Source organism: Abrus precatorius, unplaced genomic scaffold (genome assembly GCF_003935025.1).
Source record: "Abrus precatorius isolate BTA unplaced genomic scaffold, Abrus_2018 Scaffold10, whole genome shotgun sequence".
Classification (NCBI taxonomy): Eukaryota; Viridiplantae; Streptophyta; class Magnoliopsida; order Fabales; family Fabaceae; genus Abrus; species Abrus precatorius.
Window position 1 is genome coordinate 25,219,883 of NW_020874292.1, and position 24,401 is coordinate 25,244,283.

The 24,401-nt window shown below is 32.0% G+C and overlaps 4 protein-coding genes across 4 annotated transcripts; 2 read left to right on the forward strand and 2 right to left on the reverse strand.

Annotated features, from left to right (window-relative positions):
* Positions 1–394: 394 nt before the first annotated feature.
* On the reverse strand, positions 395–3,923 carry LOC113869070. The gene is made up of 5 exons (XM_027505206.1): positions 3,550–3,923; positions 2,276–3,202; positions 1,660–1,860; positions 1,151–1,346; positions 395–916 (listed from the first exon to the last, which is right to left on the reverse strand). Exons 1-5 carry the CDS (start codon positions 3,652–3,654, stop codon positions 732–734), a joined length of 1,614 nt encoding a protein of 537 aa, XP_027361007.1. The 5' UTR covers positions 3,655–3,923; the 3' UTR covers positions 395–731.
* A 1,188-nt stretch (positions 3,924–5,111) lies between these two features.
* LOC113853182 lies at positions 5,112–5,598 on the forward strand. Its single transcript, XM_027483680.1, has one exon. The coding sequence runs from the start codon at positions 5,122–5,124 to the stop codon at positions 5,452–5,454; it is 333 nt and encodes a 110-aa protein (XP_027339481.1). The 5' UTR covers positions 5,112–5,121; the 3' UTR covers positions 5,455–5,598.
* A 1,696-nt stretch (positions 5,599–7,294) lies between these two features.
* On the reverse strand, positions 7,295–10,340 carry LOC113852116 (probable C-terminal domain small phosphatase). Its single transcript, XM_027482367.1, has 2 exons — positions 9,503–10,340; positions 7,295–7,530 (listed from the first exon to the last, which is right to left on the reverse strand). The coding sequence occupies exons 1-2, from the start codon at positions 10,338–10,340 to the stop codon at positions 7,295–7,297; spliced, it is 1,074 nt and encodes a 357-aa protein (XP_027338168.1).
* An 8,321-nt stretch (positions 10,341–18,661) lies between these two features.
* Positions 18,662–19,792, forward strand: LOC113847965 (probable pyridoxal 5'-phosphate synthase subunit PDX1). Its single transcript, XM_027477304.1, has one exon. The coding sequence runs from the start codon at positions 18,825–18,827 to the stop codon at positions 19,752–19,754; it is 930 nt and encodes a 309-aa protein (XP_027333105.1). The 5' UTR covers positions 18,662–18,824; the 3' UTR covers positions 19,755–19,792.
* The last annotated feature ends 4,609 nt before the right edge of the window (positions 19,793–24,401 follow it).

A 24,401-nucleotide genomic window follows, 5' to 3' on the forward strand; every position in this document is an offset into this window, starting at 1 on the left:
ATTCAATATAGCAGCCATGCAAAACCTTACATCATGATATTTGCTCCAGGACCTTGTCCTGTTAACATGTTGCGCCCACATTAAGAAATAGTGCCATGGGTTTTTGAATAGACAATTACACAATCTCCATCTCTACATTTATATATTATTATATTAAAAGTAAAATTACCTTGGAATAATTATTAAATGCAGAGTGATTAGTAATATTTTTATTTATTATTCAGAAAAAGTATCATTAAAGGTATAAATTGAAAATATCGATAAAAAAAAAAACTATTCAATTAAAAAGTTAATATGTAATAAAAATTGATATGAGCTATTAACGTTTTACTAATCTACTTTTTAAAAGCTTATCTCAGTAATTAAATATAACAACATTCTTAACATATATTTAAAACACAAAATAAAGACAAATCTTATTACTTGAAAAACTCTCCTTTTATGGCTAGTCCAGTAATATAGTTGAGGAACTTTTAAGCATCATAAAATCATCAAAGATTCTATCCCACTGTGTACCCAAATAAAATTAACCTTAAAACAGGTGATCAATCCTCCATCTTGGTCAACGCGGAGTATACAATATCTACATTTACATAAATATATTGTATATTTACAAGACAAATAATGATGACAGGAGGAACTTCCTCGATGAGTACGACTTAGCAGCTGTACAAAGTATTGATGGTCCAATATTTATTTTCCTGAGTGCCAATGTTTAAAGAGCCATTCAATTAATCATCAAGCTTCAAATACAAATCAGCAAGAGCACGGTAGAGAATGGCAGCAGCAGGTGGCTTAGGCAACGAGCCAAGAAGTATATCAGTTGCAGTTATGGACTGGCTCCCGTAGAAACGCGAATTTTCTTGCGTCCGAGTAGTCACAATACTTCCTTCAAGTGAACATCCAACAAATGCACCTGCAAGTAGTAATACAGTCCTCAAAAACTACACCCCAAAAGCATGGAACATCTTCCATTACTAAATTTTTTATGAATAGCACTGGTAGTTGATTATGACAAGTCTCATATGATCCTAGAGGAAGAGACTAATAAATTTTTTGCATTGAATAAGAAAGAAAACATCAAGTCGCACACTGATGCCTAAAGCAAGGGTTTCAGTATACTAAATGATTATACAAATACGGAACATACCTTTACTACAGCTGTAGGTATAACAAGCAGCATAGCCACCGTCACCAGCTCGAACATCAGCTTCAACTGATCTACCAACGATGCCCACTGCAGCACTCAAACCAGCTCCAAGTGAAAGATGGGCGTTGCCACTGAATGTCTTGACAGCATCATTTGTTCTCAAGACAATAATGTAGTCTGTTAACTCTCCTCCAGCCTGTGTTGAAAAATAGAAGTCAACACTTCAGAATATATGGAAATAAATTTCAGTAAAACCTTGAGACAGGCTGCAGATAGATGGCGCAGGAAGTTGGATCAGTTCTTGCTACAGTTGAGAAGTAAAATGAATAGTGTGAAATTAATTCTAGCAAGATTCCAACAAAATGAAATATTCCAATATTAGAGTAGACCAGAAAAAGTATGTGTTGTTCGACATACAGTGATAGATTCTTGCTTTCAATCATATTCATAAACAAAGTCATTATCAATTAGACAGATCAATCAATACTGTTACAGATTAGTTACTTCACCTGAGCTCCCCACCCTACACCACATGTCGAAACAGCAGATGGAGGAGACCAGGAACCATCTTCCCTACGCGCAACCACAAGTCCTGTTCCAATATTATAAGTAACCACCACTCCTACTTTGACCACAGTGATAATTGCAAGGCCTTTTGCTTGTCTTAGAATCACATCTGGAATTGATTTCTCAGGCTTTAAAAAACCTATCTGCAACAGTGAAATTTTAGGTGAAGTAAAACGTAGTTTAGCACACAAAATATATAGACTTCCACAACCATGGCATGTTAACATATGTTAATATCAAGACACACTAACGAGATTTACAATGTAAATCTCGTTCTTTGAAAGGGGGGAAGGGGAAGGACGAGGAGAATAGTGTGTCAAATGCAGTTTAGGGGCAGTAACTAATCAACGACCCAATTGTTTAGAATGATTTTTAGAACAACAAGCTTCATAGAAAACTAAGAATACTCAACAAAGTAAACATGATTATATTTAATTGATTTTCTAGTACACATCAGCATTGGAGAGAACTCTTTATATATGTAAACCCCATAATAATTAGTACAAGGCATGCATGGCTTCTGCTTCAGCAGGAAAATGAATAAATCCAAACCCTTACCTGATTATAAGCCTTGATGGTGTTAGTTGCCTTGTAAATTTCATATTCCATGGACTGCCCCCAAGGAAAATTAACCCATGATCTCAAAGTGCTGAGATCTGTCAGATCATGGGTTGGCAACTGAGCAGCATTACTTACATGATCCATCAAATAAGGCTGTACAGACTCAAGTCGGACACAGCACACATCGCAGACTCTTTGGGGGTCAGAAACTCGGAACTTTGATGGCAACAAGCTCCTCCCTTTGGAGCACTCACCACAAAATATTCCTCCACAAAACCGGCAGTGATGCCGGGAGCACATGATAGGGTGAAACTTCACACCACAAAGCATACAAGAAGAAGCAGCACTATCCGCCAACCATTTTGGAGGCTCTGCTTCTAGTAGTTCCCTCACATTACCAAAGTTGGCCTCTGTAAGTGTCTGTGCCATCTCTCTCCAAGCTTGTTCAAGTACATTGCTGGATATCCACGAAAAGTTATATGTATGAATATCTCCTGATGCCAAAGAAGTCACTTTTCCCCGAGCTACAAGTAACATTTCTACTAGCACATCCCACATAGTTAATTCCCTTTCTTCTCCAACAAAGTAATTCCATCCCATGTCATCATCAGGAAAATATCCACCATTTGAGTGAAAACCTTTGGCCCACTCTCTGTGATCATCTTCCAACATAGGTGGAACTGAGACCGGTATCCAAACTCCAGTATCTTCATACAGTGGAGTGTCATAATAGAAGTATTTTCCCCTCTTCTGAAGATTAGCTGAAGACTCCATGTCCTCTGTATTCTTTTCCAATGGTTTTTCAGGTAATTCAGGATATAATCTGGAAGAATTTATACAATGCCCTTCACTGCTATCAATGGAAAAAGAATCACAATGCTCTTTAGTAACACAATCCCTCCTATTACCATCCACCTCATCATCCTGTCAATGATATCAAAGCAAGGCTAATCAACCTCATAAACCATAAAGCATCAAACCATACCCAGTCTTAAAAAGGCCAAATCAATATTATTTTAAAATTATAGTAATATATTATGTTTTATGTTTTCGAATTATCCATGAATAGTTTCCGTATTCCTCTTTCACTTTCAGTTTCATTTTTAAATGCATAATCGGCACATCGAATCTCCCCAACAAAAAGAAAAAGAAAAGATTTTCAAGGTCCAATTTCACACCTACACAAAAACCAATATCCAAAAAGTGCAGAAATTTTCAATTCCCCAAAGCAAAAACACGTGCATATCTAGTTCAGGAAGGAGAAAATTTACCAGAGGAGAATCAGAATTGGATGTGTGGTCGCCAAGGGAGAAACTTGAAACCCTGGCAGATACAACTTGAACCTGATTTTGAAAATCGGAGTTTTTTGCCTCCATTGGCACACCTTAGACAAACACCAAAATAGGGCATGTATGTGTATATAATAATATCTACCTATATTGTCAACAGAAATGAAAATTTTGAACTGAAAAAATCAATTTTGGGGCAAAAGAACGGAACTTTGACAGCAAAGACGAAAGGGTCTGCAACAGAAATCGAATTAGAGCTTCAATGGCGTGTTATCATTTCAGAGTTCCCCAAAGTTTTACGTCTCCCTTTCGTGCGGACCCTCAATATTCAACTTATCTCTCCTCGTTCTATTTTTTTAATCGATTTTTAACATAAAAATTATTATATATAAATTTTTATTATGTACTTTAACTACATATTAAAAAAATAAATTTATTTTATTTCTTTTTTATAACTTTTATTAATTATTAAATATTTAATTTTTTAATAAATTTAAGGTATTATATATATTATATAATATTTTAAATTCACAAAGATCAATAATGAAAATTTATTAATTTTTAATGATTGAATATCTAATTCAAAGAATTACTTGATATGATTAAAGATTAATTGTAAAAGAATTAAAATTAAAAGTGTTTTATTGAAAAATATATAAAATATAGAATATTTACATATATTTTTATTTTATTTTTTTATCTAATTTAATTTAGATATTATTTAAATTGTATACTTAAATATGACGAATAAATTTATTATTAAAATTTTTTTGAATTATTTAAGTAATATTGAGTTCACTTATTATTTAAACTAATTTTTGTTAGTATTTTATTTGATTTTAAATGATAAAAAATAAAAAATAAAAATAAAAAAATAAAATATTTACTAGTATTTTTTTATAATTAAAAAGATTAATTTTATATTAATAAATAATAAAATTAATAATTCAATTAAAAAATATAATATATTTTAATTTTTAAGATATTAAAAAAATTACAATTATTAATTTAAAAATTATTATCATAACATTTATTATTTATATATCAAAAGTTAAAAAAAATTAAAATTTATTATTAAAATATATTAACAATAAATAAAAAGTAAATTTAAAATCTTAATAAATAATTTAAATTTAATTTTTTTTCAGCATAAACTATTTTATAACATAGATTATTAAGAAAGAATAAAAAAAATTTGTAAGAAAGGTATTGAACCTTCTCAATCGTAGCATATAGTAGATTTTATCATACTTGAATTTTTAATTATTTCTTTTTCTATTTATTATCATCCGAAAAGCAAAACGATGTCGTTACAAGGATGTCAGACTTATCGTGGCAAGTAGGGAAACAGTTGTCGTTTTGAACAACGTTTCTTGTGCTCAACGACATTACATCTACGGTCGAAGAAGTAGAAAAACGCGTTTCGGTTGGAAGAACCTTTTCAAAATGCGTCAAATAAAAGAAGCAACCTTTTTTCACTGTCGGGTATGTCCCGTGTCTACGTCTGTGTTGAGAGCTTTACCAACTTCAAAACGTGAACCTTTCTTTTCATCCATGGCGTTCTCTCCATTCTTCCCGAACCAACCATCCACTTCGGTGCCAATCCTCTTCCTCCTTCTTCTCATCCATGCTTCTCTCTCTCAACCCTCTCATGGGTTCTCCAGATATGGGCGTGGAATTTCTGAGGATGCTTCAACTCGGCAACTATTTGAGTCAAGGGCCACTCAGCACCCCAACAATTGTGGAGAGCTTGTGGTGCAGTCTCAGTGCTCACACTACTCAAAGTGTAGCTGGTGTACCAGTGAGGTTCTTGATGACATGTGCTTCGCTAAATCTGAGGCATGGAGGTTGCCCCATCAGGTTTATTCTTGTGGGTTGATCCGGTGAGATCCATTCCATTTTTCTGGTTTTGTCATTAGGATCTGTGCCACGCAAAACTGCAATATATGTGGCGCTTTTGTTTTAGAAAGAAAATCTCTCACTGTGTATGAAATTATTAATTGGAAGAGGGTGCTGTTGAACTTGTAATGGATTATTGTTGTTTTGTTGATTCAATCTATGATTTGATTTGTCAAATTGGATACACGATTAGAATAGGAGAGACAGAAGGAGATGACTAGATTTGATCTTTTGCTGTTTAACTTGGATGTTTTTGGCAAGCTACTGACATTGCAAAAGCTTTGTTGAAATGAGCTTAACTTTCATCAATTTTACGCTGGTTCATCTTTAGACATAATGTTTAGCTGACGGAGCAAATGATTCATTAAAATGTGCTAAACAATAAAACAGTTGTTTATCAGTTCATAACTTTATATAGTTAAATTGGTGATGAAATAGTTATATGTAGCACCAACCCCCTCCCTTCCCCATTGAACATATTTTTCCTTTTATTCAAGTTATTGGAAGGTCACTTTGCCATCATTGTTAGAAGTGCTTGATGTGGTTCGAAAATTTGTTGACAAATGTCCAAACAATGTTGATATTCTGGCCAAAGAAATAATGGATTTATTTTTCATTTAATTTTACTTTCTGACCAACTTATCGTATCGATTTTGGAGGTGAGGTGAATAACCGCCACTTCAGCGGCGCAGATTGTGCTTGATATGATTAATATTTTGGGGAGTTTAGTGAGGAGAAGGGGTAGGAGGAGTTGTACTCTAGATGCAAATGTACTAAGCTTGCGTTATGTGTAATTGAACTGTCAATTTTCATCTTTAGTTAGTGTGTATGTGTGTCTGTGAGAGAGAGAGATGTTGAGATTATATTGATTTAGGTATAGAAGTAAGAAAAGGAATACTAAGATAATAGATTAAGTTGATGTCAAGGATGTGACTAGGTATGACAGAAAAGGAAAAGTACTAAGCTCTAATTATACTAATAAAAGACTCCTAATCCTAGTTAAATAAGGAAACAAATTATGGCGTGCAATATGGAAACTATTCTTAAGAGATCATATAAGATAACCCACACTATTATAATATATAATCATGATGTTGTGAGATATCCTCTAGCTATTCTACACTTCCCCTTAAGCTAAAGCTTACTCAGCTTTAAGACTATTTATTATAAATGAACAATTTAAAAAGGAAAAAAAAAAATATGGGCTCCTCAAAACATGGTTTGAAATGCAATTGGAATGCTGGAGGCATAAGAGAGATGAGCATTATGGCTTCAATGTTGCATAACTGAGGAAAAGACGTAGCTAGAATGATCCTAAGTGAAATTTCCTGGCATACAATTTAGAGAAAAAAAAAAAAAGACTAAAACTTCTTCAAGCTTATTGAGAACACTGTTTGGAAGCTTCAAACAACAGTAAAAGAGAGGCCCCAACAACAGTTAGGTGTATTGGAAGACCAAAGAAACTCTTAGGGTTAGCAACGGGATGACAACTGCACAAGACAAGGAGATTGCAAACCACCAAAATAGAACCGGGAGATGGATTGGCACTGTAGCTTGGACAATTGGCTGCCTAGAAGGATGAACAAAAACAAGTGTGAGGTGGATACTAACGATCAACTACTTCAACAATGCCAATGAGGTTTTTCTGAGCCCCCCCAAAAAGGACAAGGGGATGCCAACAAACAATGTCATTGGTGGTGAGTCAAACGGGTGTTGGAGGGGGGCAAATGAAACTATACACACAGATAGTAGAAGCCACGCATGGGGGATTTTGGTGGTGACTTTGGCAACAACACTTGGAGGGATGGCTGGAGGAGAATCTGACACTTCATGCCTTCACTTTAATAAGTGATGGTGTTTGGACAGGAGATCCAATGCTGACAGCAGCTGGAACATAGATAAAGTGTGTCTGAGAGACATGGCAGATGGGACGATCTAGGGATTTCCTAAAAGAGGGTGGCAATGACGAGCACAAAAGTCCACTAACAAAGTAGAGAGAGACAGGGTGACCAGAATTTGTCACAAGCTGACAACCAATGGAAGGGAAACAATGGTCGTAGGAAACTAAGAAATGTCAAAACAGAATATACCAAACAAAGTGTTACTAACATTAGGAAATACTCGGTAATGGGATAGGGATGAACAAGCCATAGAGGATGGTGGTACCTCTCTAATACCATTGAAATTATAGGATTTAAGTACACTAGTATAGGGGAAGGAAAGCGAATGCTCACTAGTTAAATTGTATTGATATTGTTGTGAAGGATCAAAGATGTAATACAAAAAAGACAAGGCACTTAGCTCCATTTATACTAATAGAGACTCTTAACATGTAAAATATATAATGCAGAAATAGCATTTAAGGAAAAAAAAATAGTTCTTTTATTTCCTTGTAGTTGAAAATGAATCACCATAACTTTTAACCCAGTTTCATTGATGATTAATACAGTTATGCTAATTCAATATACAGTGCCCAAAATCGACATTTCTGTGCTATCTAGGAGACAACTAAGTCTAAGATCTCTTACAAAGGTCCAATTTTATTTTTTTTCTATAGATTGACCAAGATTAGCATCAGGAATATATAAGACGTATAAAGGAAAAGGCAAGTCTTTTGTTTCCTTGTGTAGTTGAGAGTGAATCATCATAATTTAAGAGCCAATTTTGTGATGATATAAACAGAGTTATCTTAATCAATCAATATATGCAGCGCTACATTTTTGTGCCATCTAGGAGGCAACTAAGTCTAAGATTGCTTAAAAGCTCCAACCTTTCAAGCTACATTTGTAATATATATTTCTACCCCTTTCCTACTGTTTTTTTTTTTGGAGAAATTCTTCGCAGCATCTTTGAACTCCCTTTCTGCCTTGCCAAATATTTATCAGTAATAAATCGCTTCAAAGTTTCAGCTTGTCTACGAAATGCTAAAAATTTGTTGCCTAAACATTCTCTTCCCAAGAAACAAGGTTATAAGCATATCAGCCTAGCAGAATTTAAGTATGGTAATTTGAGACAGAGGTGCCATGTTAATTTCTTGACAAGCATTTATTTGAAGGGAGAGTTACCTTAACGCGGATAATCCAACTACGGGTTTCCATAATGTGCTCCATTGAATAGATAATACAATTTATAAAAAAGAATGTTGTGGTTTTTTCTGATATTTTCCAGCTGCAAATCATTCATCTGATCTTAATAGCCATAAATAGAGATATAGTAGACAAGAAGAGGAGGAAAGAAAAGTGGCTGGTAAGCTTGATTTGCCATGTGATTGCTTTTAAGTAGTCATTTGTGAAATTTTCTATGCTGCATGAAACTACGATGCGTCAAATGTACTACTAATGAATAGAAAATATTTGACGAGTTTGAATGTATACTCTGGAAAAAAAATTTCTTTGAAGATAAATTCTAATCTTAACCAGTTCATAGGGCCGGCCAGGACTCAACTGCCCGGCATCTTGATACTGGTGTTTATGTTGGTGTAAAATCATCAACAAATTAATTTGTTGCAACTTATTTTAAAATTATCGCGTTAGATTATCTTTAGTGGGGAGGTTGCCTAAAAATAAACTAATGGTACTCAATGAGTTGTAAGATTAAAGTTGTTAATGCAGGAGAGAGAATTGCTTACACAGTCACACAACTGTTACATATAAGAAAATAGGATACACATAAGCATAAATAGAGAGTAATAAAAAATTATGCAATACTGCTTTAGTTACATGGTTAATTTATATGGAATGTGGTACACTTTTTGTTGTTAGAAGCACACTTTCATTCAGACATCAATGTACTTGTTAGAACCGCTACCACTTGCTAGGAATTTCCGAATTTGATCCACCAATATTATCATTGGAAGCCCGATCATGCATTATTTCCATCGTTTGAAACACACAATAAAAAAAACCATTTAACTAACACAACAATCAAAGCTAAACTAATGAATTAGTAATACACAGCATTTTCCCAGTTTTCTCTTTTCCCACCAGACATTGAACAAATCGTTGTTCAACACAAGCGAATAAAAAAAACCACTAACATTGCTGTTGCACAGTGACGTAGTGCTTAACAGCATCCCTCATATCGTCATAGCAATCAGACCCATTGAAAAAGTGCCTCAATTTCCAAAGCTCCCGATCGCAAAGATCGTCAACAAAAGGCCGAATGGGAATCGCGTTGTCGGGTTGGTTCGCGTAAGAATTCGGGTTATCATCAACGATAACGACCCGTTTCAAATCCCTACCCATTTCCGACAAGTCCTTCACGAACTTCCCATCGACGTTGCGGCACGAGTCACGATAAAGCCGGTGCGAGATGAAACGGTTCCGGTCCAGCCGGTCCAGCACCATCGACGCGTACTCCTTCAGCGCAGCGGTGAACACCACCACCTCAAACTTTTTCGCGAGGGATTCCAGAAACTCGTCGACGCCGGGGCGCTTCAGCACGTAGAAATCCATCACCTCGCCGTCAATCACCGGCCGGACGACGAAGTCAAAGTGCTCCGGCGGTGGCGAGGCCTTGGAGTGGATGAGGGTTTCGTCGAGGTCAAGGAAAACGGTTCTGCGAGGGGAGAGAGAGGGTGGAAGGAGCGGTGGGTCGTTGACGTTGTCGAAGACGAGGGTTCGACGAATGGCGTCTAAGGATTGTTGTTCTTGTTGGGAATAGAAATCTGAGGCTGTCTTTTTGAGGATTTTGTACGAGGTTTTCTTGTGGGTGGTGCTGAGGCGTGCTAATTTGGAGAAGAGTTTTGTGATGCGACGGTGGATGGAGGCCAGCACGGCGGAGGACGCCGCCACCACATTTTTTATGGGTGTTTTCCGACGCCAACGACGATTCTTTATTGATTTGATTGGGGCTCTCTTCACCTTTGATACCATTGCTTTTGAATTTTGATGGTATCAGAGAGAGGGAAGGAAACAGCAGAAAATGTGATTGTGCTGTTCTTTGGGTTGTGTTTGTGTTGAGTTTAGGGCCATTTTAAAATCTAGGTACGGTGCAACGGTCACGAACAGCTTCGGAGCCGAAGCTAGATTCTTGCCTTTTTGTTGGCATTTTATTCTTCTGCTTTGTCATTGTTGTTTTGGTTGTAAAATCTTATCTTCAGTTTCTCGAGATTTGTCATCTTTTCGTAATACTCTTACAATAAAATTGTTATATTTTTTTCACTTTATTAAAAAATGCGGGAGAAAACTACCTCATAAGAGTTGTTTTATTGTTAAAGAAACTGTAATTATATTATTTATATATATATATATATGGTAGTAGTATATTATTATTTTGGACATGAAAAAACTACTTGAAATAAAGCATTCGTAACTTATGTTTTGTTTTCTTAATTTTAATATTTTTAGCATTCAAAAAATGAGAGTAGCATTTTAAAAATCGAAAGAGATCGAGTTATCCGATTAGACTGTAAACAATAATAATTTTTTTTTATGTATAAAGTACATAACAAGTTAATGATTGAATTTTTTTTAAAAAAATAGTGTTTGCTGGGAGAGGCACTTAAAGTACCCCCCATTTTATACTCGAGTGTGTCTCAAATTAGATCATTTCCTAGTTAAAAGAAAAGACCGTTGAAAACTAAAATGGAAAAGAAAGTTTTGTTTTAGAAAAAAAAAATCCGTTGTCATAAACACATAATTTTTTTATTACATTGGAAACTTTCTTTTTTTTTTATCAGAGGAAAAAATAGGCTAAAGCTAGTACATACTTAATAGTATAAAAAAAACAAAATAATCACTAATTTGAAAGTCTTGCAACACAGTAAAGAAGAACTATCATGGTGGAATTATGTGAGAGTTTTCATTTTCACCAATAACCCTAGTATTTTTTGACAAGAAAGAAAAAGGGAAACAACATCCTCACGGAATCATTGCATCAAAACTGGGATTTTAATGAACTTTTTTGCGACATAATTTTGATCTTACTTTCTAATGTTAACAGACAACGTGTAAAATTTTGTACCCTTAAAATTATGACGTGTTGGAAGTCTCTTACAATATTGTATATAACATTAAAAGAGAGGTAAAAGATTTAACTTTTATTTAACATGTATATCATTAGAGATTGTGTAATTAGGGTTTTGTGGCAATAACATAAAAATGGAGAAATAAATTGTTATAAAGAGTATTAAATGCTCCGTCTCAATAAAAAGGGTTAGTGAAAATTGAGTAGTAAAAGGCTACAAAATCTATGACACACTCATACTTAATCCAACTCAACAACATGCACATACATGTATGATAATCTAATAGTCCACACTATTCTTATTATTCAAAACAACAAAAGTAGAATAAGAAAGAAATATAAAGACTAATGAAAGCTAAAAAAAAAAAAAAAAGTTATGAGTCAAGACTTTTCATGCATGAAGCAAAATTTGTTTACCATAAATCCGACATTTACTCCTTTACGAAGATGGAACTTTGTCTTTAGACCTCAAACTAGAACACATGTTGGGAGTTCGTAAGTTGATAATGAAATTGCACTTTCAAATTGCCATGCACCTTGTAAAGGTAGGATAGCCTTCAAATGTCATATGTTAATGTTTTGCTCCTTTGAGAAATCTAAGCAGCCAACATCTCGTTTTGGACAGATGGGCTTGTCATCCTAGATTGATCATAATTTTTTTTGAGAGTTTAATAGGTTTCGATGTCATCAAATTTTTGAGAAGGCTCTTATTTCCTTTATTCCTCCTCTTAGAGAAGGTTCATAGATAATTTAATTTATTTTCAGGCTTTTGTCCCATCGATGATAGTGAACAAAATGAATTTTTATTCAAAATAAATTGAATTGTGATAAATCTTAGAATCCTTATCAAAAGTGAAAGGAGTTACAAATTTCAAATTACTAGAAAATTAAATAAAACAAAAATCCTAAACTTAATATATAATTAAGAAAAGAAAACTGGAAAGGATAGTGTTTTGCTATCATAAACTGTTTTTTTTTAGAGCTCTAGTCTTATTTGAGTCTAAGACTTCACTTATGAATAATTATGCATATATCACTTAACTAATTACTCATTATTTTTACTATTATGACTAAGCCTATTTATTCCACTTCATAAATTTAAGGTTGGATAATAACAAGCAAGTTCTATTCTTTCAAAAGCTTCAACCCTTATGTAAACTCTATTTTAGTCTTTTATTAGTCTTCATATTTGTCTTTCCTATTCTACTTTCTTGTCTTGAATAATGGGTTATCGTGTGGGCTATTAGCTTACCAATACACACGTGTACACATTGTTGAGTCGAGTTAGGTACGAGCGTCTCATATAGATTTTGTAATCTTTTATATTATTCTTTTTTTTTTCAGACAAGTTTTCAAGGATTTTGACTTACCAAAATATTTCTTTTCTTTCTATTGAGAGACATAACATTTAATACTCTTTATGACAATTTATTTGTCAAATTTTGTGTTTGTTGACTTCATTTTCATATTTTAGAATAACAATTGTTATTGCTAGGAAACCCTATCATACAAACCCTAGTGATACACATATTAAAAAGAGTTGATCGCAAGGCTACTACTCTTTCTTAATTTCTTCTACATCTCTTTCTATGTTTCAGACAATGATTGTTAGAAACTTCCACACATCTTAGTCATGTGTGCATGAGTTTTTACATATTATTGTGTTAATTTTAGAAAATAAGATTGAAATCATGTTACACTAGAAGTAAGTTGAAATTTTACTTTAGAGGCAATAAGATTGAAATCATGTTTACAATAAGCACTGGGGCTATTGAAAAAAATTGAAAATATCACACAATTTGACCATTCTTATTTATATAGTGTTGCAGGACTTTTAAACTAGTGATAGTTCTAATATTTAAACTTTATTCTTTTAACACAACTCACTTACATATTGTTTAATTTTTAATTATCATCTTTATACTAGCTAATGACAATGGTACTTTATCGTTGTACGAGTATTAAGTTTGTTAAAAATGGAACATCCTAAAACTATATTTTCTCAATATCTCAATTTTCCTTTTTCCAAACAATTAAAAATCATTCCTATTATATTATCTTAAATAAACTCTTTTTATTTGACTCACCTTATCCAGATTCATGTTGAATAAGATTATTAAAAGTGATAAAATTCTTCTTACCGAATCTTAATGTAACCATATTCTTAAATTCAAATTCTTCTTACCGAAATCTTAATGTAACTATATATATATATATTGTGAACAACACTGCCAACCTGATTAGTGGTATATAAGGAATTTTTTTCCTAACAATGTATATCGAATTTGAGAAACTTAAATAAATATTTACTCATATCTATGTGAAATTTCTTGTTATTTATAGAATTCAAATACAAGCGAGTCACAAACTAAATGACGTAGTTCTGCTGCTTACATATAATTCTCGATAATTTCAGGGATAATTGTGAGAATTACTCTCGATGGAGATGCTAAAAAAATGTCATAGATCATTGAAAAAAAAATTGGCATTATAAATGATTCTAATCTAATAATTTTTTTAATTAAAATGAAATGATTATTATATTTATAAACATTATTAATTTTTATTAACAGTATAATATATCTTACTGACAAGAATATACCGATGGTGTATATAAATTTTAATAATAATAGAATTATCGATCTATTAATGTAACAAATTAAATTGTTAGTATAAATTTATTATTTATATCAGCATAATTTAATTTTTATAAAACAAAATTATACTTAAACTTCATGTCCAACTGTCAATATACAGTAAGATATTGTTAGTGAAACATAATATAATTGTATCTATAATATAGTTATATCAGATAAGTAATATGATATAATTATAATAAATAAAAATACATTATTTTCCTAAATAAAAGTTTATTAAGAGGCATGATTATTCAAGAGAGCATTAGTTGTGGACAAAAAAACAAAAGAAACATGAGTTAAAGTTGAGAAGGAGAGTGACATCTTTTAGAGAACTAAAATTGAGAGGATTTTCAATGATAATAATAGGAAAAAGAGCAAGTGGTCTAATGAGAGTCAAAATAAAAAGCAAAGAAGGATTGGAGGAAAGAGAGTGAGAAATGTAATTGGTGGAGTTTGGTGAGTGAGAGGTGAGACCACATGATGAAGAAAATGAAACAATATATATATATATATATATAATTGTATGACGTAGAAACAGATATAAGTGGTGTGGAGGTGGAAAGAGTGGATCAACATCTTCAATACAAATTCCTTTTCCCTTTCTCTTTTCCCCACCCCACTCATATTCAAGATTGCCAACGAATGGCCCTCTTTATTCCTTTATCTCCACTTCCACTCTTTGTGTAAAGAATAAATAAATAATAATGTTTAGCTCATAAAATTACCTGTAATTTTTAATTTGAGACTCAGTTTCCCATAGCCATAGTTTTCAAGTAGAAAATCAAGTGTCACATTTCATATATAAAAGAAATGCTACTGTCACGTCTGGGAAAATAAATACTTAAATATTATGAGAATAATATTATCAATATAATTGTTTTTTTTTAAAACGTTTTATATATTAATTTTTTAATGCATAAATATTTTAAGATAAAGAAAATGTAACAACACAAAGAGACGACCAACCCATGCATTTAATATTTGTCAACAAACTGTTATGTTAATTTAATTTATTTTGTCCTTTACATTTTTTATTATTTTATGCGTATCATTCATTATATCTTTTATTTTTTTTATCCCTTCTTTCTACTTTCATTTCACACTCTTTTTAAAGTGGGTATTTTTTAATTATTTTATTGGACTTGATTAATTCTTTTGATTATTACAAATTTATTTTGATTTTATATAATTATGTTTTATTCATATTATATTTTAAACAAATCGATGTAAATTTCCAAAATTTGCATAAAAAGAGTGTTTCCGCTATTATCTGTAAGATTTAAATAACCGAAAGATACTCACCTTATAATTTTATTTTATTCTTTGTCTCCTTTTCGTTGGCATAGGATATGCCACAAGGGCCTAAAAATAATTAAAGAAAAAACTTTTTTTTTTTTGGTCGTAGATTGAAGTGTCAATCTCATTTGAAAATGGCTCTTCTGAAAAGAGAATAATATTGATATATTCCGCCTTTATTTAATTTAAAATACATTATATTTTTAACCTATTGAAATTTAATGGTATATATATCATTATTTTCTAATTTTATAAATAATACTTAAAATGATTTTTAAAGATGTTAAATAATGTAAAAATAAACAAATAAATATAAACATTTTCTTAACATAAAACACGTTAAAATTAAGAAAGAGTTTTTTTAATAGTCTTCATTAACTAGGTGGCTTTATTGTCTAACGATAATCAATATTTTTTTCTAATATATATAAAAAAAAGCTCTTGTTATAAGTTAAAAATAATTTATCTTCTTAAATTTTATAGAAATTAAACAAGAGAACTTATAAAAAGTAAAAAATATAAATTATTTTAAACTTATAAAAGATGCTTTATTTATTTTATATTAATTTTATAAAAAATTTATCTAAACTGAACATAAATATTATTACATAATTTTTCAAATATAATTTAAAAAGTAACACTAATTATAATGTCATAATTATGATAGATTACTGTTCTAGATAAATGTTATTGATTAAATTAGTGGGTATGTTAGAAAGAACTTCACATAACTCTTGGTCTGAAATTACATGAACACTTGATTAAAATAAAAAAAAACCACAAAAGAATCTGGTAATCATTTTATTGTCATTTAGTGAATACCAATGTGAAATAAAATCACGATTATTACTACAAATAACAGGAATGAAGGATAATATCTGTTATCTTGTAAAATGAATTCATTATATGTTAAAAAAAATCCATTTCTAAAATTATTCTGATTACTTATTGTGAAAATAATAATCATTCACAGTCTTTTAGCAGAATAAGAGATTATGCCAAATCACGATTCTACACGCATCTTCTGCAAAACAAAGAACCTCTGTTTGATAAAATATAGTAAGAAATCAGATGGACTTCAATGCATTCATGCAACTATAGCAAATATCAATTTGATGTGATAGAAAAAGTTGTTTTTCTCATCAATGTGGATCATTATACTCTATAACATTCCATACTTTTGGAAATAACTTTAAATGATACCATTTTTGGATAGAAAATTACATAAACACTTAATTGTAGTAAAAAAATTAAAAGCATCCGCAAGGAATAAGAAGTAACTTTATTATTTATTAAATCCATAACATTATTGTAAAATAAAATCAATATTCTTACTATAAATAAAATATAAATAAGAGACAACAACTAGTATATTTTAAATTAAAATTTATTATATGTTGAAAATATATTCCGTGCTTAAATTTGTTTTCTTGCGTCTTTTGAGAACAAGAGATGGCTATATTGAACAATGTTTTCAGAGCACAAATTTTGGGGAAAAAAAAAAGTTGTTTTATTTAATTTTAAGCGTAGTTAAAAAAATATGTGTATGTATACAAGATAAAGAAAAAAACATATAAAAGTGGTTACATAATAGAACTATATTTGTTAATTTGATACAAGGACTCTGATATTGAGTAACAGTATAATTTGTAATAATAATATATTACAAATAATAATTTTTTAATGTAATACATAAATGGGTATTAAAAATAATAATATATTAAAAAAATTAATATAGTAATAATATTAAATAGTATAATTTTTAATAATAAATTATTATTTGAATTTTATTAATTTCAATCTTTAAATTTGAATTTAAACTTTTAATATTAGAATTACAAATTAAAGTGATACAAGTATAATAAATTTTTTAAAATAAAACTTTATTATTATTAATTGTTTATTTTCAAATTTTAATATTTTTCATTTTTAATACATGCTTTAACTACGTATTAAAAAATTAATTTAAGTAATACAATTTCTCACAAACTTCGAGGTGCCAAACAAACGGACCCTTGTTTGATAAAATATGGAAACAAATCAGCTGGCCCTCAATGCACGCACGCAAGAGGTAGCAATAGAAAATGTTACTTTGAGATTTTTTTATTTATTTTTTGTTTTTTGTTTTCATTCAAGATAAGAGATTAAAAGTATTTTTAAAGTTTCCAAGATTTTAAAATTTTTATCTGTGGTCTGTAGTTATTGTTGGTTTTGGAAAATTCTGTAAACAATAAAATTAAATGCATAACTTTTTTATTAAATAAATTAACAATACATATGTAAACACAATATAGTTACAGACTGAAATAATATAATATGTGTATAAATTCTTCTAATTAAAAAAATTAAACTCTTAATAATAGAAAAATATTGCAGAAAAAAGAAGATAACCTTCATGTCATAAATTTCAATAATTATTTTAATACAAAAATATATTATTAATACTTTTTATGATTCATAATTTTATTATTAATTTTATTTTTAATTATTTTAATTTTACTATATTTTTTTAGTTATTTCGTAGTGTTATAAAATAATCCTTTTTTTTTTCTTATTAGTTTAAATATAATTCATATATATATATATATATATATTAACTTAAATTAAAAAATACACTTAATGTATTAAATACTATCACTTGCCGGTAATATCTTTGTATAATTATAAGGAGAGAATATAATTCACTAATTAATCTATAAAATTATGAATAAGAATTAATTTCACTTCTTTAAAAATGTATTTTTTATTTGTAAGAGTACTAAACAACAATTATTTTAATTCTTAATTTTAATGAAATGATACTTATTTGAATAATTTATATTATAAAATATAAAATTAAAACAACAATGTTTTTTAATTTTTAATAATAAAACGGAATTTCAATTATTTTAAAAATAAATGAACAAATATATATATATATATATATATATATATATATAACTTTTCAAAATATAAATAAGACTCTTGATTGAAATATAACTAGTGGATTTTTAATTTTAATATTATTAAAGAAATATATTTTTAAAATTTAAAAAAATTAAATCAATATAACTTCCACTTGAATGATTTAAAAAATAAAGTAAATTAATGCATGACATTCCAGAAAATAATATAATAATACTCTTAAGATAACGACTTAAAAAAATCTTAGAAGTTATGAAAAAAGACATTAAAAATAATAAAAAGAACAATAATATGTATATAATTTAGAACATTTAAGACAGAAGCTTAAATATGTGAGGAAGAGGCGAGAATATAATAAATAAAGATAAAAGAAATAATGGCGTAGCACAGTAATGCGTGGCCCCTTTTCATTCGAAGGGGCGAAGGCAGCAAAAAGCAGTTCATAGAGAGATGTGAGCGCTACTTAACCCTTTCCTCACCGCACAACAACACCACAAAATCTCATTCGTCTCTTAAGAACACAAAACAACACTCCTCTCTCTCTCTCTAACAATGGAAGGATCTGGTGTCGTAACAGTCTACGGCAACGGGGCCATCACCGAAACCAAGAAGTCCCCATTCTCCGTCAAAGTGGGCCTCGCCCAGATGCTCCGTGGCGGAGTCATCATGGACGTCGTCAACGCCGACCAGGCCCGCATCGCCGAAGAGGCCGGGGCCTGCGCCGTCATGGCTCTTGAGCGCGTCCCCGCGGACATCCGGGCCCAAGGCGGCGTCGCCCGCATGAGCGACCCACAACTCATCAAAGACATAAAGCGGGCCGTAACCATCCCCGTCATGGCCAAGGCCCGCATCGGTCACTTCGTTGAGGCCCAGATCCTTGAAGCCATCGGCATCGACTACGTCGACGAGAGCGAAGTTCTCACTCCCGCCGACGACGAAAACCACATCAACAAACACAACTTCCGCATCCCCTTCGTCTGCGGCTGCCGCAACCTCGGCGAAGCCCTCCGCCGCATCCGGGAAGGCGCCGCCATGATCCGCACCAAAGGCGAAGCCGGCACCGGCAACATCATTGAGGCCGTTCGTCACGTGAGGTCGGTCATGGGCGACATTAGGGTTCTCCGCAACATGGACGACGACGAGGTCTTCACCTTCGCTAAGAAAATCGCTGCTCCCTACGACCTCGTCATGCAGACCAAGCAGCTCGGAAGGCTTCCCGTGGTTCATTTCGCCGCCGGCGGCGTGGCCACCCCCGCCGACGCTGCCTTGATGATGCAGTTGGGTTGCGATGGGGTTTTTGTTGGTTCGGGCGTTTTCAAGAGCGGTGACCCTGCGAAACGCGCTAGGGCGATTGTTCAAGCTGTTACTCACTACAGTGACCCTGAGGTTTTGGCTGAGGTTAGCTGTGGTTTGGGTGAGGCCATGGTTGGTCTCAATTTGACAGACACCAAGGTTGAGAGGTTCGCCAGTCGCTCTGAATGATTCTTCTCCGTTTCGTCGCTTCATCGCTATTGAATCTGGAAAAAAGGGTTTATTAGTGCTTTTAGTTGTTTTTTATTGCATTATAATAACAAGTTTATGTTTTTTATTTTTCATGTTTTGAACCGTCTTAGTTTAATTAAAGAAAAAAAAACAAAAAAAGTAGCTATTTTGGCCTTGTTATATGGTGATACTTGCTTTTATACATCCACCATCATAGTGTTTTGTGGAGTCGGTGCATTCGTCATCATAAACTAGAAACCATTCTTGTTTGGATATTGATTCCTATTTTTTTTATTTTTCAGTTTTTTTTTGGGCTAATTTTATTGGATTTTCTCGCAGTTTTTTTAACAACTTTTCGTTCTAGTTTTTACTAGTTGAGCAATTTTTATTCGAAATTGACGGTTTTTATGTTGGCTGAAGCGAAAATTGGATGCTGAAAAGTGGAAGTGAATGCACTGGGTACCATTTAGAACTCTGAATTTCTATTGTGACGTTTGTAATTTACGCTCATTAGTTGAATTTATACCCTACCCATCCATTCAGTACCGTGATCTTTCCTTGGCTGCTTAATTGTATTATATATTCTGAACACATGACACTTGCGTATTCAATTTGATGTTTGCTTATACATGAGAGCTTTTCTTGTTATTCTATGCAAATATTGAGTTGGACATAATAATTCTTTTTTACTTTCCAAATTGGAAGACGTCATTATCTCTTCAACCTTGTCTATGAACTCTTTCACAAGCTGTACCTTGTTTTCAGTTTTAATGGATCAAGTGACAGATGTAAGTATGTAACACATTTTTCTGATAACGAATGTTAGTGAAGGAAATTTCGAAACTGCTAGCGCTGTATCAAAATTAATTTAAACAAATTCTAGCTCTGCTCGAGTGGTTTACTCATAATTCAATGTCATATAACTTCTGGGGAAGTCTAGCAAGGTTCATCAAATTTTGAGGTTCTGATTCACCCCTGGATTTGTTCATGTATTTAACCTTCTTTCTCTGCTTCCTTTTTAGTAGGAGCCCAAAGTTGTATAAGGGGAAACTCCTTAATCTCTTTCTTCTAGAGGTGTCATTCTCAATTTTGGTCCCCAGAGCTATAGGCTCAGCAGATGAGCACAGCCTATTAGAAGTGTCATTTTAATTTTGGTCCCCAGAGCCAGTGTTCGAATAGATGAATTTAACCTATTAGAAGTGTCATTCCAATTTGGGTCCCAGCTGGTGTCATTCTCCATTAGAACTCTGTCTGGGACAATGTTACTGCAGTTTACTTGTCTATGAATCATTGTACGGTTCAAGTTCTTCCATTTTTCTCCCGTCCGTTACATACGAAAGTTTTAACGTGTGTTTATCTTTAACGCCTAAGGAGTAGTGATAACTTGAAAATGCGTATAACCAAACACTATTCAATGCAAACACATGCTTGCTTGCTGAATGTAAGCCCAGAACCCGGATGAAAAGTGTGATTTTACTATCTGAAAGTAAAATCTGTTAAACATAAACTGACTTAGCATTCGAATGTTAGTGGGTTTTTGATTTTTCATACATAGAGCCGGCACTTGGTAATGGAATATCATATGAAGCTGACGTAACAGATACGAATTTAGTTCATTACTATGCATGCTGCTATCGTTTACAGGCACATGTCCTAAACTAATATTGAGCTTCAGCGAATCTGAAGTTTTTGGAGTCTCCAATTAAGAGTATATGAAGGAGTTGCTGCTAAAATGCGATAATAAGGGTTAATTAAGACTTTTCCATGGTTATACTTCTCATCTTTTCTGTCTTAATAACTCCTTTTTTGTCCCCTCTTCTGTATTTGAATTGTCGGAAGAAAAAACCTAGGCAAGAACCTAACCCTTTGTAAAGTCCTGATCCATTAAGTATTTCAATACTTTAGTTTGTAATCATATCATTACGTGGAAATGAATTCTCTAATGTTTATTCCGAGATAAAAGAAAAAGACAGATACTATTTGACGTTTTTTTGCCTTTTCTTGTGGCTTTATGATATAAAATCGTAACAGAGGACTCGTTTCCAAATGTCCCCATGAGCACTTGAGCAACTAGAGTTTAAACCATTTTGTCCTCAACTGGATCCGCATGTGAAATGGGGGCTTAAGTGCTTAACTTGTAAAGGAGGAAATCGCTTCCATATTAGGTTCACATGCTCATGAATATATATAGGATCAACCAGTTTTATATTTGAGACAGAAAAATGCGTCAGACATTGTGTGATACGGTGGTAACTTTGTCCCGCTTGTCGAAAATTGCCTGCTCGACTTTCCGAGGGGCGAGGGTAATGAATAAAACACAAGTAGAATCTAAACTGTATCCCCTTTAATTAACAAAATTATAATCTTCACCTAACTTGGCTTCTCGTAATATGCTTCTTGTTTTTTAACTACTCTTGTTGGACTCTGCTGATTCTCCTTTTTCATTCCTTCCATTTCATTTTTGAAGGCACTTGTATATATAACAAATCATTTTACTATAACATTATATTAAAAGTGCAGGAATTATTATAATAATATATTAGTACACACTAATTTTAATAACTAAGATATTAGTGAAAATGGGGAAAAATGATGGGACGCCAACACGAAAATTGATCTCCCTAATTTGTGAATAAAAAGAAGAGAAAAGTATAAATATATCTTAATATACCCATTTTATGCAATAATAATAATAAACTATATTCCAAATATAAAAATAAAACTTTCTTTCAAACAAAATTTTATTTTGTCAATTTTTATTTAATTAAATAAGCAAAAAAATAGAAGATTCTTTTTTATTTTATTCCTTAATTTTAAATTTAAAAAATTTAAAAATTATTTATTTTCCTTTTTTTTTATACTTCTCACGTCTTAATATAATAATAAAGTTTGTTTGTTATGACGCTCAAACTTCTGTTAGATTGTAACACTTTTCACTTGAACAAATGTATCCTGCAAAATGCATTCATTTTGTTTCATTTACAATACAAACAAACACTTATAACATGTTTGATTTTGCGTTAAATTCACTCAAATATGGATCTATTTCAACCTAATTTATAACTTTCACATTTAAAACACGGTTTAACATAATTTTAGTAAGTTTCTAAACATGTACTTACAATGTGTTATTCTAACTTGAACTTTACATACAATAATTTTTAGAATTTATATGTACATTTATAGGATATCTAACCCATTGTAAGATACAATAACTATTAGGGTTTATTTATTATGATATTCAAACTTCGTTTTATATTGTATCACTTTATGAGACACAAATAAATCTGTCTCATAAAATATATTCATTCAGTTTTATGTACAATACAAAGCTTGAATTAATTAAAACACATGATTATAAGAATCAACTTTAATTTTTATACGTTAAGTGCTTACTCAATAAGAGTAGATCTTATAAGTTGCTTTATTACTTTTTAAAGTACATTTATTGGATTTATATTGTTTTTTTAAAAAGCATGTTTGTGTTGTGGGCTCGTCTCTAATGAATTAGCTATTAAATAGTTTATTTTATAGTTCTTCACCTCTACTTAGTATAATAATTGTTTTGGTTAAATTTGCTCTTTGGCCCATCCTTAAAAGCTTAGAAAATATGCAAATTTTGAAGAAGGATATGTTTGCCTTAAAGGAATAGGAAACATACTATATGGTATTTGTAGAGTTAGGTACAAATTTGAGGCCTAACTCCAAATGGAAATAATTGAACAAGAAATGAAGACAATGGATGGGGATTGGGTGGGCCAGAAAACGAGTTAGGAACATTGTCTTTAGCGGTTAAGCTGAGGTGGGTAAGTTTGAAGTTGTTGGTGATCGAATTGATCATAGGAATACTGAATACTGTGCAAAGCTTTATCTTCTCAGTTGCACAATTTCACTTATCTTCCACTAGTAGCACCACGCTGTTCTCACTCTCCCTTTTTTCTCCCATCTCCCTTCAAGGTTGAAGGTTTATCGCAGTGATAATATAAGCCATAGTGGTTGGAAAGGGAATCACAATTGCAAGTTTGCCTTACCCACAATCCGATTAAACCATGGAATAATTTAGTTGGGAAGGGTTGGCATTATGTAGAGTTCGGTTACATAAAGTTTGGGATTTTTGAACCTGAAGTCAACCCAATCCAAATGGTGCACAACCAAATTATGTCGGTGGCGACTATGGCAAGTTGACTTGACATAAAGATGTTGGATGCTAAATTGCTTGGATCTTCAACATTTGGACACTAAATAAATACAAGTTGGCACTTCAGGGAATTGGAAAACAAGGGGCTCACTGCTACCTACGAGTTCGGACACACAGATTTGGACATTGTGATGTTTAGCAAGAGGAAAATGGTTTTTGCTCTATCACCTTATGAGTCCCAACGCCTAGAAATGAGAATTGAGTCGCTAGCATTTACGAAGATCGCCTATAATTAGATGTCATATTTAAGGACTTACTTTTCAATTTTAACGACTTTTAGCGTGAAACTTCACATAAAAGAATAATTTATGATCTGGTAATAAAAGAATACCGTCTACAAATATGATATATATATATATATATATATATATATATATTAATGAGAATGATGCAATTTTACCAAAAGGTAGTAGTACTATTTGCTAGAGTTTCATTCTCGTATCTCTTCA